At 41.3% G+C, this 15,892-nt stretch overlaps 1 protein-coding gene across 3 annotated transcripts in view; it reads left to right on the forward strand.

The window, feature by feature from the left end:
• The window catches only part of RNF24 (ring finger protein 24), a 121,636-nt gene that overhangs the window by 93,804 nt on the left and 11,940 nt on the right, over positions 1 to 15,892 (forward strand). For all 3 annotated transcript variants that reach the window (XM_085642671.1, XM_085642669.1, XM_085642670.1), the window contains exons 3-4: positions 7,154 to 7,196; positions 11,250 to 11,291. In XM_085642671.1, coding sequence (XP_085498797.1) covers positions 7,154 to 7,196; positions 11,250 to 11,291 — 85 coding nt within the window. The remainder of the gene's footprint in view (positions 1 to 7,153; positions 7,197 to 11,249; positions 11,292 to 15,892) is intronic.

Raw genomic sequence — 15,892 nt, forward strand, 5'->3', positions numbered from 1 at the left:
CTGGTGCTTTCCAATGGTGGGCATTATTTGGACTGAAGGGTACCACAGTACAAAAAGAGTGGTACTCAGACAGCCGGCACAGAGAAAGAGACACTGCATCTTTTAAATGATATCCTGTTGTTTACATGTGAGACTTTGATGAGGTTTTGTCTTCTAGACTGTGCGGCCTGTTTTACAGATTTCAGTCATGCGTCGCCGAGAGTCTAAGGTTTCTAATAACTGAGGTAAATCTACTGAATGTTATTTGGCCCCCCAGACCCATCCCCCATATTTAATAATGCTGTTGTAAGCTGTTACTGTGAAAGGGTACTTATTTTGTGATAAGCCACCAGTTTTAATTCTGCAGACTAATACTTTTCCCTTCAACATACTATTTATACAATTTTTGCGTGATTCCGCAGTTCTACCTGAGTATGATTAAATTCCTTACAATTAAAGTGTGTTTATAAAACAGTGTAAATGTATATTTTGTAACCTAATCTTGACACAAAAAACTGCTAGCATATTGAGCCTAATGTTGAAATCCGTACTTGTTTGACTGTCGACGTGATCCAGTATTAATTTTGTCTTTAGCTTGCAGCACAGACCTGCAAACAAGCTTCAAAGGGTGGAATACCCGCCTCCCCCTCCCAATCTTTATTTGGACGAGCAGAAATGTCCCAGAGTGTTCATTTCTTTCATGTTCTCAAAGGGTAACTAGGCTAGATTTTGTATCTCCATACTCAAAAAGTGGAAGGGAGAATGGAACAGCCTGCTTTTTAATTACCTGTTTGGGGATCTGATCCATAAAAAGCCAAGAAAAAAAAAAGAAAAAATCTACGGATTCTCGATGCTGTTTTGATTTTTGTTTAGCTTTTTAACATTTAGGTCTTCAAATATATCCGGCAGAACAAATGGAAATCTCAAAGAATCATAGATTTCCATGCATACAATCGCACATCGTCTACTTTTTGGTTTTGACCTGAAACAATTCTTTCAGGTGGAATATCCTATTCCTAAAGAAAGTCCTTGTCAATTATAGGGACGTTTGAGTGTTTTTAGCACTCAAAACGCCCACTTACTCCAACATTAAATGGCACTAAATATACCAGCTCCTGTTCCCTTTTTTACACCTGCCATATGACTACCGAAAATCTGCATATTTGCTGACGGTGCCCAGAGGTATGTTCCGATGGCAAACATTAAAGTTTGACATTTACACACACTAATGGCTCTTTATCCAATCTTAAATGTCACTCTGCTACTAAAACTGTTCAGTAAAAAGATTCAAGGTATTTCGTTGTTAAACTTACATGCTTTGTATATCAGCGCTACTTCGTAGATAGAGAATGTGTAAAAATATCTGAAGTGGGCTGGCACCCATACCTCTCCTCTGATTCCACAAGTGAGCAGTTTCAGGCCCTTCTTCTGCTCCAAGGATCCACAAAGATTGATCCGAAGCGGACAATGACACTCTATGTAGGGCCTTTACGACTACTTATGATTGCTGCTGACCACTTGATTGTTGTGCCTGAGATGTCAAGCAACCTATCCCATTCGACTCCTGAGCCCGCGTCCCAGATGTGTCCTAATGCAGCTTAAGCACCTGTATGGAGAACTCACTCTTTAATATACAATACCTCAACTCTTGGTCGTACGAGGCAGCGAAAAAGTACCACCTTTAAGTTCCAGTGGCTAGACAGGCACTCTAAGCGAAGCTCCACGCTAAAAAATTCAACACTTTTATTGGGACTTAGTGCCTATCCAGCCAGACCTGTGCGGGGAACATGTTCTAAAAGCAAGATCACGCAAGTGAGGTGATGTTTAGAGCATTGAGCCTGTGTAAGCATGTCTTCAAATCGCTGACGATTAGACCCTATTGGTAGGGGGATGTTTTAAACTTCTTTCTTAAGTGTAAAGCGATGGGGCAATCCTGATTTGAGGAATGATGTTTGTGCAGATCGTGGGTGCACGGATTGAGAAGACTGGTCTACTGGATTTTCCCTTCAGAAATCTACAATTTCAAGTTCTCAAGTTGCTTTAGCCTCCTTAGATAGTTCATGTAATGCATTTACTGTGTTTTAAACCTCCAAATGTAATCCTTCCCAGAACAGGCCCAAGGCGGTGGGGAGAACACTACTTTCTTTGCACAAAGTGAGCAACTATATCTCACATGAAGGTTGGGCTACTTCTATACAATAGTGTGCACTTTTTTCAAAGAGCACAACTTCCATGCGTCTGCGGATGTGTTGGACCTAGACAAAAATAATTATGCATTGGCTCCCTATGAGTAAATGTTTAAAATGTAACCTCTGATATAGTGGCTATTTCATAACTTCCAGTGTCGCTTCTAAATCCTCATTTTGTTACTGATGTTGTTGCAGTATTCAGTAAACGCGCAAGTAATCGTGCGGGATCCTTCTATCGTAGACTTTTATGTAAGCTGGTGAATTTTCCGGGGAAACTGTGTTGATGTCAAGTTTAGTTTTGGTCCAAGAATATCACTTCTCGACCATGAAATAGGTAATTATTTCTTTGTGGCTGCAGAGAACAGCCCAGAGTTGGACAAATCCCAAACATGCCATGGGATCTCTTCGTCTGCCTTTAGACGTTCCTCTGTTGCACATTCTAGGAAAAGAGGCAAAGGGCTTTTACCCAAATTTTTAGGTTACCCTATTTTCAATTTACAAGACATTCAAGATGGGATTTAAGGTTGCAGTGAAAATGACTATCAATATGTTATTCACTAACACAGTATCTTAAAGGGGACCTCAGACCTTTTAATACGTTTTGGAGCCTGAATAGTGTTTGACTGCTAAAGAAAGGAGATGTCTAGGTCCTGTGTTGAGGTTCAGTTCGACTGACCCGCAGACTACTTTTTCCGTTGAAGCAGTTTTCACTCATCCAGGTGATGATGATTTTGCTCTATAAAAGTGGCTATGACTGGGCGTACCTTTCTTCAGTGGACATCACACACCACCCCTGTTCAGAGGTATGCATTTGAAGATCATATCTCTTTTCAATAAAGTCCCTAAAAATCCTCTGGTAAGGTTTTTCTGGCTTTTAGTTAATACATTTATTTTCAATTTTCCTAAAGTAGTTTGGACTGTTTATTCTTTGCTTTTTTGCTTTATTTTCCCTACTTACCAAGTGTTTCCTTGGAGTTAGACTGTAACCTTGGCCTGTGCGAATGGAAGACATTTTTTTTGTTTACTCATATAGAGTACCAATTGTAAGGTTTTTAGGCAAAACTAGCGTTAGTGGTGAAATACCAGCATCTGCCTACTGGCCCGTTTCCTAGCCCAGCAAGAAGAATTATAAGAGATGTTTTGCCAGGCATGGAGGTGAGCTTGTTGTTATTGTCTTGTAGGGGATTCAGCAGGCCTTGAAGCCGTTGAGCAGGGTGGGCTGCCAGTACAGTTTCCAATGTGGTGATACTTTAGTCTTTCGATGAGGTTGGTAGTGGCATGCAAAAAGACTCTTATCTGTTCAGTGCAGCTAGAGTGGAATTGGGACTCTGGCAGGTGGCCCACTGGCATGGACCATTTCTTCGATGCCTCCTTTGAAGTTCAAGCCTGAGTAGGCAAGAGGTCTGGTATAGATTGTATAAGAATTCTTTGGCACATGAAAAGTCAGAATCGGAATGGTTGTACATTTTTGAGTTGTGAACCAGACCAGATTAATGTCTGACTACAGTCACTTGATCTGGGTTTGTTTAATTGGTATGAGGAGAAGAGTCATACATAAAGAATAAGCTGTTCTCGCACCCCATCCTGGCAATGATTTCCCTTGGTGACAGTGTAATAAGTAGATTATGTTGAATGAAAGGGCAGACTGGTTACTTTTGAAACCCACAAGATTTAAGGTCTAGTTTCATGCATTTCCCTCAAATTGAGGCCCTTAAGGTTGTCATCTGAATATTTTGACCTGCGCCTGTAGATTTCAGGAGTGCGCATAACAAGTGCATTCATGGCGAGTATTTAATGAGCTACAAAACTGTTGTCACAGATAAGTAACTTGTCCTTTTTAGGTCTCGCTTACGAAGCTCATGCACACTGTCCATTTGAGGCATGCTGTATCTACAATATGGGCTTCAAGCACCTCCCATCTGTTTCATTGGTTCCTCTTACTGTCCTTTTAAATTCTGGCTCTCAATTGGTGAAATGGCTTACTAGTCCCTCCTTTTGCAATTCTGTAACCTTCCATACAGACTGCCCCTGTTAAATGTACTCTTACTCTTCATGTTATTTACGATACTTTCGGAGCACTCTTTCTTTTTTTTTTTGGCCTGTGTCTGCTCACGTAGTGAGAATTGTTCATGTTTACTTCATGTGTCGACTTGTTTTGTTTACGACTATAACGCACTTATGTGTGCTCATGCGATCGTTTTTTAAATATTGTACAGTAGGTGCTTTCAACATGGCTATTTACGCGTATGTGCGCTCATGCAATTCTTTTTTTCAATGTTCCTTCGGCGGGTGCTTTGAACGTGGCTGTTTATAGAGCATCGCTCTTGTTGTTCTTATTCAGGCGTCCGCATGCCGGACACTTCAGCTCTACAACTCAAAAAATAACTAGTCCACTCCCTAAATTGTGCATGCTTACCTCTAATGCAACCGGATTTATTCTAGGTTCCACAGTGGGTGCTTTGAATGTGGCTCTAGCGAGCCGCCTGTGCAATTGAACAGTGTTGGGTGCATAAAACTGACTGCAGACAGCAGACTGTGTCCTCTGGCTTGGAATACGTCACTGCTACAATGCCATCAGGGAAGTGATGCCTATGCCTCAACTTCAGAGGACTATCGTTTTTCTTACAACTGGCCAGGCTGCATTCTTGCTAGGTCTAGCATTCAAAATCAAGCGACATACCCTGCTGTCCTCCTCACCTCTGTGCTCTGTGCTCCCCCCTTCTACATTCATCTCTGTATTTCTGCTCTTCCTTTTGTGCACCCATTCATTGTCCCCTGCTCCTCCTCCACTCCCGTTCATGTTTCATCACTGACCTCAGGGCAACTCGTTCCTCCTTTTCTCCATTCCCCTCAGTACTTTTACCCACAGAACTTTCAGCATTCGACGCTACCTTTGCTTGCTTTACAGCAGACCTGCAGCTGCCCGGGGCCAGCAAGTGAAGTGAACTGCTGTAGTGCGGCCTTTCGTGAAGTGTGCTTGCCAATCCGGCTGTTTTGTTAAGTCTCTTTAAAGTCCAGCATCTTCTTGGCATAAACAAAAAAGTAATTTTGCATGCCGAATTCCTCTGTCTTTAAAGTATTTTTATCTCCGTAATAAAAGCAAAGCTGCATATTGCACAATGTAATGAGAAAACATAGACTGGATGACCTTCTCACACGTGGACTTCAAGGAACTCGAGAGCTCTGAAACATTGCGTCGGCATTGTTACTGTGCTAGAGATGTGCAGCGGGTCAAGAGGGGGTTTACCGCACACACCACAAAATAGTGTTTTAGGTTTTGAGAGACTGCACTTTATTTACCCACATTTTCATCTGCATTAACTCATGATTTCAATGGTAATTTGACATTTTAGCAACTGACAAATCATCTTGGAAATCTTTAACGACTTTCCTAATAAACATAAGCAACTGCATTCAAGCAAAATTGCTTTTTAAAGACCATATGAGCCACATCTCTGGATCTAATTATATTTTTCTAATATTATGCTATTTTAGAGATCCCTGAGTAGTCCTCTCTTGTAAGTGGCATAACATGCCTCATGCAGCCTCGGTGTCACTTTTTGTAAACATTGACAAAACCAATAGCTCTGGCTAAGGTTCCAAAAGGCGAGACCTATTGGCTATGCCAATGCTTGTTTACGTGTAGGAGTGTATTTAAACAACAATAGGCAGATAAGTTGGCAAAATAGTACGTTCTCTTGCTGTAGTTTATGGACCATGACCTTAGGAAAACAGCTGAACATGGTGGATGCCAGTAAAAGGATCAACGTCGTACGTATCTGTAACACTCCTTTTAGTTAACTCGGTTGAGAGGGCTGGTTTTCAGGACTAAATCATGCAGCCAGTCTCCTCACCTGGAGCATACATACGTGTGTCGTTTGTAAAATGGATGCTGCTGAAAACATTGAGCTCTGTAACTAAATCCATTGAATGCATGGGGTGGACTAGTACTTCTGGTGTGGCACCTAGATACACTTTACAGATGGATGGTTCGGTCTGCACCATCATTTTCTAACATCACTCAGATAAAGCGAGAAACCTAGAAATAAGAGTGGACTTGGTTGCTAAACTTAAGGAACGTTTTGATGATGAGGTGGCCACGATCTCACTAGTTGCACACTGCCAGCAAAGCTTTGAACACGTTTTTTGAATCCCTGAAGATATCAGTAACGGGGCTTGTCCAGTAGAGCTCTCGATGGAAGACTGGGCCAGAAAAAGGAGAGGGCGATGCAATGGAAGCCAGCAGCTGTGCTCGAAGTTATGGTCATGTAGATGCCTCCAAAAAGCACCAGCTCTAAACCTTGCTCTCAACCATTCCTTCATCTATCTGGCCAAACATGTATCTAAGTGGTCTTCAAATTCTGGGATTGTTCCCCTTTTTTTGGCGGGAGTGAAGGCTGTTCAAGGGGTGCAAGACTCGTAAAAGCAGTGGATTGTCTGTTATTTTATGTGGTGGGCCGATCAAACTGGATTTTTTTCCCTCAATGGTAGTTCGGCAGGAAAAGTTTGAAGACCACTGGCGTACAAAATGAGGAAGATTCCCTTGTGGGTGCATCTATCGCAAAGCTTACACTGCCCTCTCCATACACATGACATTCGTTCTGGAATTGCATTTATGTTTTTTTTCTGTTTGTTGGATTTTGTAAACCACTGACTCGGCAAAGCCTTGCATTAAAATTGCATTTGAATGTAAAAAAATAAAAATAAGCAGAGGCGTGGTTTGCTGCTAGGTATTTTTTCCACAGTTTTCCAAGCACGCCATGCCATGCGACCTCCTTTGTGGTTATTTTATTTCCACACGCAAATAAAATAACTTTTGTTAACCCTGTACTTTATGCTGGCATCACCTTGGGATACGGTCTTACAGCTAATTATATGTATCATATAGTAAGGGTGATTGTTAGTTATCTACTGTGATCCCCTCTAATCGCAGACGCTCAGGATCTCCACACCTAGTAATTGTTTGTACTTTCTTTATCTTTCAGACTAAGACATCAGGCGCACAAAGAATTGTATGCGTACAAGCAGGTAAGGCTATGCATTTCAACTACCTAGTTTTGCCTCCTGGAAATACAGCTGTGCCATTACTGTCAACTTGTAGTGGCATGTTACAAAGCCTTCAGCACCCAAAATACCTGGATTAACTGACAGCAGTTTGACAGTTGTCTCCCAGATCTTGCCCTACCGGAAGTTCAGTTGGCAGTTTTTTTCTTTTTTTTTTTTTTTTTACCGGTTCCAGTTGCAGGAAATGGGATTCGAGGTACTTTTGAATTATTGTTTAATCTAAATACCACCAGAAACCAATTGGACCCCTGAGAGATGTGCAAAGTTCACCATTCACAAAAATTGTGACATTCAAAGTGCCCCATTATACAGTTGTAAGTGTCTCACCAAGAGGCGTATTCCGCTTGAGCCATTCAATTTTGGGTATCATGTGCGACATTGTTACTCGTCACGAGGTCTCCCTTGTATGAAAATACCAGCAAACAAAAATAGCATGAATTTGAACACTCCTAAAACCAATGTGGCGATTTCGACACTAGTTTATACCATTACAGGCCAGTTCCAAAATGTGACTAGAAGGGACTGGAATTTCTTCAAAAGGGTAAGATTATTCTTATGAGTCTCATCTCCATTTTTAATTTTTTTTTATACACCACCAAAAAGTACAGTTGGTTTTGAAAGCTAGACCTAACGTCGTAGACAAAAATATTTCAATTTCAGAACTTTATTCCAATTTCTTCTAAGTGCTTTCACTTCAGAGCCCTCGTTGGACCTGTTAGCAAACAAAGAAGAAAAAACAAAATCTTCCTTTCTGTCTCCGAAGAGTTTTTAACGTCTGACGACAGACTGCTAACAAGACGGCCATTTTGTACGCTCTTTAATGGTGCTTAACACCTGCCTACTCAAAACTGGACAGGGGCCAGCAAACATGAGAAAAGACCTATGTGTCAACAGCAGATTATTTACTGACTAAACCAATGGGATGTGAACTGCGGCATGTGATACACTTTTTTCATTGGTATTTCAAACTTTTTTTTAAAATACTCTGCTCTTAACCACTTATGTTTGTGCCTGTTGATAGGCAGCAGGCTCCAGACACAAATGTTCAGCGAATCCACTTGTGGCAGAGTTCTAACTACACATTAATGAAGTGGCTGCATATGCGTGCCATTCTGTTTCTAGAATCTTCAAGCAATGTTTTGCTTTTAAGACCTAAAGTCAGGGCTTTAAGTGTGCTAGGTCTCACCGGGTCTGAGCACTGGCAGTTTTTTAAAGGAGGCTTCGAAACGGGTCTCTATCGGGCTCTGTTTTGTACCCTGGCCAGGCGGTCTGTTTTTTCCGGACTACAGTGTGAGCACGCACATATAGATGTGCGGTGCTCGCGTCTCACTAGTGAAGAAGTTACGGCATGACGTCATGCCAGGTGAGCGTTGTAGGGGAAGGGAAATCCTTTAAAGAGCGTCATTTTCTCTCTGGATCTCCCTTCTCCTATTGAAACTCAGGAGCAGCGACATTGCCGTGGTGTCACCAGGGCTTTAAGTGGAAGGTTTTTCAATATTATATACAAGCCATAGTTGCTGCTTATTTATCTTATGCAACTAACAACCATTGACAAAGTCAATAGTCCTGACTTGTTGTAGGTGTGATGTTACTTGTTGTATCATATATCTGGATGCAATGGCAGAAACAGCAAAATACAAGTCGGGCGGCACACTATGCTAAGCACAGATTTTTAGCTTACGTGTTTTAACCCACACCCCTAATTACATTGGCCACGCCCCTTTGAGAGACCCCATCGTTTTTTCGTCCCTGCATAAAGTAACAATAGTTTCTCTCATAAACATGCTGATTGAATCGGAGTTGCAATTGTCAGTGCTGTGTTTATATTACTTCATTGAATGCGATCCCTTCCTAAGGTGACTAGATGGCTCCATTTCAGCGGGACCACCATTTTTCCATTTCTGGCTTTTACCCATCATTATCAGGTGTGCCGGTCCATTGAGTTCCATTAAAATGGACCTAAACTACAACTACTAGAATGAGGAGAACCATCACACCTTCCACACATAAATCATCAATGGAAACTTTAGATCTGGGTACATCATCTCCATGAACAATTACAGCCAGTCCCAGACTACTAACTGCTCATCCTCCTCACCAGAAACAACATTAACTCTTTGACGTCTCTTTTCACGTGAATTACGACACACTATCGAAATTTCCAATTACAACACACTTCATACAACCTTCCTTTGTAGCAGGGCACATCTTAAAAGAAGCAATATGGTTTACTGACCCACACCGAAAACATGCGCCATCACAACCAAGGACACTTTTCTTCCTAGATATGAACACTTTGTCACCCTTGCTGTTATTGGTCACACAGTCTCTTTTTCTTCCTGCGAGTTATTTAATACTTTAGCAAAACCATCAATGCTCCAAGATAAGCATCAAGAGCCCCAAACCATTCTTTACATCTAATTGGAGGTTCACCTAGAAATTGTGAAAATGGAGTTGGTGGATTTATGGGCTGCATGTGGTCACTCGAAGTCTCCTGAAAAAGCAAATAACACAGGCTTCAATAATGAGACAACGCTCTATGTACTATAGAGATAATGCTATTAAGGTATACTCCTTACCTTTCCTAGGTCGCTCTTCTGTACTGACCTTGAGACATAATGCTGAAAGCTCATTTTATGGGGCAGAGCCATAACTTTTGTTCAGTGGTTCTTTCTAAGTTCCTCCAATTTTTATCAGGCTACGTACAGGAAATGTGGATTGACGAACATACTTATGCATTTTAGTTCATCCTGGAGTTTCACAGATAGTGGCGGAACTTTACTAGAACGAAAATCAACAGCTAAATGAAATGTACATTTACATTTTTGACGCTGCACAGTGGGACAGAATGAACCTGTCCTTTGATGATTTCTGAGTTATTCGTTAGGGGAACATTTTGTATTTTTAATTTCCAAAGATGAGCTTTGTCAGCTGGAGAGGAAATGTAAACATCAGCTGCGGCCTATTTTTTCATCCTTTACTGAGTCTTGTAGATTATTACCCCAGCTCTTTCTGCAATTGTATAAAGTGGCAAAGTTGGTGTTCCCTTTGGGCAAGATGTGGTCTATAATTAATGCAGGCAGGACTGTTCCTGCTGGATAAACAGACCAAAATGCCATTAATGTTTTTTTATTGATTTAAACTGAGATCATATAGTTTTCGTGTAAATATGTATAAACGCCTCAAGTAGCTGTAAAGAAACTGATTGAACTGATTCATAATTGCCCATCTTTTCTACACTGCCAGCTCTGAAGTGGTATGCTCAACATATTAAGGCGAATGCCCCCTATCACATCAAGCATCTTTGTCAGTAAGTTAAGTTATACCACTTACCTATTCACAAGATAGAACTGAAATCAAGAGAGAGTGACAATAACCTCAGCATGCATCCATTATTATAGCCAAATAGCCCATTGTCGAGAGCGATACAGGTCGTTAAAGGCCCTGAACCAGAGTTATAGGCCTGAACGCAACCAGTATAGCACGAGGCAGAAGGGCTATAAGGCTGTTAGAACATTCCGCCCACTAAGGGTAGTAGAATGTTCTACATTTAAAAGGGAGAAACCCAAACATTAGAATGTTAGAGCAGAAGGCTTGTACCAGCCATTGTAGGCCCGAAGCCACTCCATTGTCTTAAATTGGAGCGCTCAACATTTCAGTGTTGTAATAAAAATACATAGATACACTACACACAACGTGATTTAAAAACAAAGAAAGGTAAAAGTGCTTGAGGGCATAGGGGTTCGCACATGGAGAAAAAAAACACCATTCTTCTATATGATAGTGATATTGACCACAAGAAGGATTTTTCTGTGGAAGTATCTCTTTTTTCATAAAATAAAAAAGCCTTATGTTTAGTTCTTGCCTATGTTATCTAATTTCAACTCCTGTGCACCCTATATTGTTAAACTGTTTTATGCATTTTACAATCAAAGTTTAAGCATGTGCTCTGATGGCAATCGTGAGTATGGCTAAAATATAGAGCTCGAACTAACACTTTGTCTGCTTCTGTTGTAGGTTATACTAAAAGAAAAAGTGAAAGAACTAAACCTTCATGAGGTAGGACTTTCTCAAATCTTATCTTTCTTCTGCTCATATTGAATATCTTGTTTATTTTGAGAGAACTGGGTACATTTTACTAATATTGTAATGCATGTGTAAAAAAGCGTAATTTGTAAGCATGTTCCTCAACAGAAATGACATCAGAATGATAAACTCTTTATAGCAGCAAATTACCTTTTAGGTGGCTGTGTTTGTGGGCCACATTCTGGTGGGTTAAACAGAAAAACACAGTCAACTCCAAAAACTCTGAAGTTTGTGTATATTTATCAACCTTGACAGTGCTCATGGATTTACCCCTGTCTAGGGAGGGTGGGATCCATAGGTGATTTACTAAAGCATACATGAGTATCGGAAGTAGTACTCTTTTAATTACATTTTTATTTTACGTGCCTTTTTTTTTACATTATATTTTATTTTACGTGCCTTTGTGAATTGGCCCGAAAAGTTCTACTTCCTATTAGTAAAAGTGCAAAGAGGGCTCAGTCCTTTACATTTGTACCAATTGTATATGAGTATTCTCTGAATTTCCAATTTCATTTCCATTTTAGATGTTTTGGGGTCAATTCACGGTATGTAGAAGAGCACTAGAGCTTACACTTTGTGTGCTTTAACCACATGGGTGCTCAGGACGGCTCCCGGCCGTCATGAGTCGCGGTAGTCGTGTGCTCATGACGGCCGGTAGCGGTCCGACCGTTGCCGCTCTGCCCACGCGCGGCAAATTCCCCGCCTGTGCGGGCGAAATAATTAGTGGGCGGAGTTCGGACGGCTCCCGGCCGTCATGAGCACACGCCCACCGTGATATATGACAGCCGGGAGCCGTCCAGGGTACCTGAGCGCCACGCCCAGCCCCGCCCCCCCTCGCACCGCGGCAGAATTTGCCGCACGGCGAAGGGGTTAAACTACCTTTGTGATGATTCCTCAATCTTTTTTATGGTCTGTCTTGACAGCACAGCTGTCACCAGACAATTATGTGAGCATCACTAGAGAGGGGCTTTGGCTCCGCCCACATGTTGCGATCCAGGAGTGCATGTTTTTATTGGGCAGAGGTTGTGTGCTTCCAAAAAAAAGTGCTTGCCCTCCACCAGCTGTGATCATTTTGCTTATTTATTCAGCTGCCAAAGCTTCAACTTGCAAGGGCACACACATGGCATGGGAAAGCTATTAATGTGTCTTAGATAAGTAGATAATTTATGTTCTTCTTCTGTGGCAGCAGCACAGATAGGAGGAGGGCGGTCATTAACTTACATGGATTTTTAGGTCTGGCTTGACAGTGCAACTGTCAACTGACATTTTAACCCACACCAATATTATTCTACAGTTCTTTGCTTCCACGTAAATACCTGTCCATAACCATGCAATTGACTTGTAATGCATCACATCACCATACAACATTCCTTTAGAGCCAGACCTATTGGCATTGCCAATGCTTTATTAAGATGGGACTGGTGAGGGCAAATCCCAGAAATCAGAGGGAATGTCAGGGTAAATATTTTATTATTGTAGAAAAAAATCAAGTGTAAATGAACTTTTGAAATCCATTTGAGGATATAGAAATGCACAGCAGCATCTACTTGTATTTACTTAGCAGAAATAGTTATTAATGTGGGTGACCCGGCATAATTGGTGACATTGGCAGAATCCAAGGAGTTGCCTTAGCAATTCTTTTTACAATTCTAACAAGTCAAACATTTAGTTCATAAATAGGGGTATGCCTCTTTATTTAACTTAGAAAGGAGATGAAATAGAGAATACGTTTTGTATTCCATCACTGAAGGATCAGGACAGGCATGTTCTCTTACTGGGTATTATTCCACTATATAATAGGTTGAAACGTTTATTGCGAGATATGTGGCAGATGCATGAAAAATAACCCGCTTTATGTGTACAAAGCATGCTACCACAGTTGAGGAACTGATAATGCTAGTGGTTTTTCACCGAGCATTTAAAACTTAGTCTAATGCTTACATTACAAGTATTGCTTTACAAAGAGCTATGCTATGAACAGTGGGTGCTCAGATAATAGCTCGGTTACCGATTAGCAGCTAAACTGTAATAGTTTCACAGGGCAACTCCATGTTTAACTTTAAAGGGGTTTTGTATTTGTTTGTGTTTCTATCATTATACACCTAACTCAGAGGCCCAAGTTCAACAGAAGTATAATGTCTAACCCAGTGGTGTGAAAACATAAGTTGATGTTTGAATAGTTGGTGGGAGGAGAATTTTTCAGGATTTGAAGAGGCTTTGAAAGCTATCTTTATAGCCTGCAAAATGTTATGTCCATCTATTTCAGTAGTTGAGTTGCTTTTACTTGTGTGTTGTTGGGGTCATCTTGGCTTTGTTGTTAATCAGCTGGCAAAGATGGCAACAAACTCTTGACATTAGTTATGGCCAACTTCAAATCTCCTGCAGTAGAATAAAAACTAATCATAACTCTCTAATCCTTTTACTCTAAGTGAAACTGTGAACTCCTTCACCTTCCTTTGTTTGAAGCCAATAACTTCCCAAGGATCACCGGCACAGCAAAAGTAAAAAGAGCACGTGAAATACAAGGGTGAAAGAAAAATGAAGTAAATCACCTGAAAAACATTTAACAAATTGCTAATTGATCAGCATGCCCAGCTGAAACTACAGGCACGGAAAAGGGATTTGAGTGGCTCTTCGACAATTCGATCCCTCATAGCCAAGCAAATCCCCGAAGCTTCTAGTAGTGAGGTATGAGAACACACATGTTGAGGGAAAGTGAACCAAGATTGTAATCCAGAACCTTGGTCATTAGTGGAGGTTTGAAGGTGAAGATGGGGAAACCCTGGACTATGTGGAAAAATATATTTCTCGTCATGCTATTTTTTGCACGGATTATTAACTGCAAATGTTCAATATTGAAGCCAATTTTTCTGAAGCCATGTGGAAAGAGTATCTCACCAGAATATTTAGTGGCCCTTTTTTATTTATAGACTATGGAAAGCACATGATATAGACTAGCAAGGAATAATAGAGTGCTCCCTGGGTAGAATGAGAGCAGGATCTTTTCACAGAAAATAACACCCAAGTTGCATTAGATCAATTCGCAGCAGGAGAGTCAACCCTTTTTAGATTCCAAGGAAGATCCACTACCGTGAGCACTGTGGTGTTGCTGTGTTTACCTGTCTGTTGACCACCCTGGAACGAAACAGCAAATGGTCATTTCTGGACTACTCAGCAAATCTTGTCATTTTGGTAAATTATTTAGCCCACCTATGGTAGGAAGTATTTTTGTCTATCGGACGTGGGGTAATGTAAGACGGTAAGTGGTAGGGGAGAGGAGTTGGCCTAGCGGCTAGGGCGGTCGACCTCGGATCTGGGGAACTGGGTTCGAGTCTCGGCAATGACGCTGGACATCCTGTGATTCTGGGCAAACCACTTAATCTCCCCATGCCGAACTAAAAAAAACAAGCATTTGCAATGCAATCGGTCTCGCCTTTGGGACCTTATAAGTATTTATCCATGCAGCCATAGACTGAATACAGCATTTCTAACGGACAGTGTCTACAAAAATGCACCAATAAAAAGGAAGGGAAAACTGCAAGATCATTTCAAGGGGCCTGAAAGACAGATGACTAACCAGAATTCCTAAGATTGAGAGACCTTTCTGATCGTAGCAAATCCTCTCGAATGGCCAGATTAATTGAATGTAGACTCTTCATAGGAGCCTTTCCAAGTCGTCTAAGGTATTGGAACTACCCTCCTCCCCCTCAAAGAAAGGACAGGGGTCCTTCGCATACGGTTTCATCACAGCTGAAGAAGATCTGATCGTTTGGACATTGGGGCAAACAGCGAACAACCTTTATGGACGTGACAACGAAGGAAAATAATTATTCACACGGAGAGAGTACACATTTATCAACACACAGAAGGATTGTAGTGAAGCAAAATCCACTCCTTTAACCCCGGAGGCCCAAAACCTGCTTTTAAATCATCAAAAGCATTTGTGACAGTCATGGCGCTCCGTAGTTTGTTACATTTTATAAATCCCTAGAGGCTAAACAATAAGCGAGCGCAGACCCATACAAATGATCAGTAACATATGACATAACTTTAAATGGAACTGTAGTGACACGCTAGATGTATTGACTCTGTACTGTTGTTACCTGTGCTGCTTGCATTCTCATTGTTATTAAAACATCCTTAATCAAACAGTTGACAAGAAACATTTCACACTGCTTCACAAACAAAATATGGTAATGTGACACCGGGGTAACCCGGCTAAATACCTGCAAACATAATTTTCCTTCCAAAGGGCACATAGTCTTTAGCCTCAGTTGCTGAAAGTAGGGAGCAGTGCAGAACAGTCGAGTCAATGACTATTGTGCTGGCATTGTGAGAGCGCAATATGGCAGCTTGTGGTTACTTTGAGGCCTTTTCTTCAGGAGTCAATTGCCGCCTTTGCGCAAGGCGTATTAAGTGCTAATCGAAGAATGAGGCAGCGCAGAAGAAGCAATTAGCCTCTTTGTTTCTCTCATTCCCAGATAAAGGGAAAAGGGTTCCATCCCGTCCCCTGTGGGCGCACCTGCACCCTAATCAGAAGATGAGCACTCAGCCTTTCATCCCGCATGGCTAGA

The sequence above is a fragment of the Triturus cristatus genome, chromosome 2_2, assembly GCF_964204655.1.
Source record: "Triturus cristatus chromosome 2_2, aTriCri1.1, whole genome shotgun sequence".
Taxonomy (NCBI): Eukaryota; Metazoa; Chordata; class Amphibia; order Caudata; family Salamandridae; genus Triturus; species Triturus cristatus.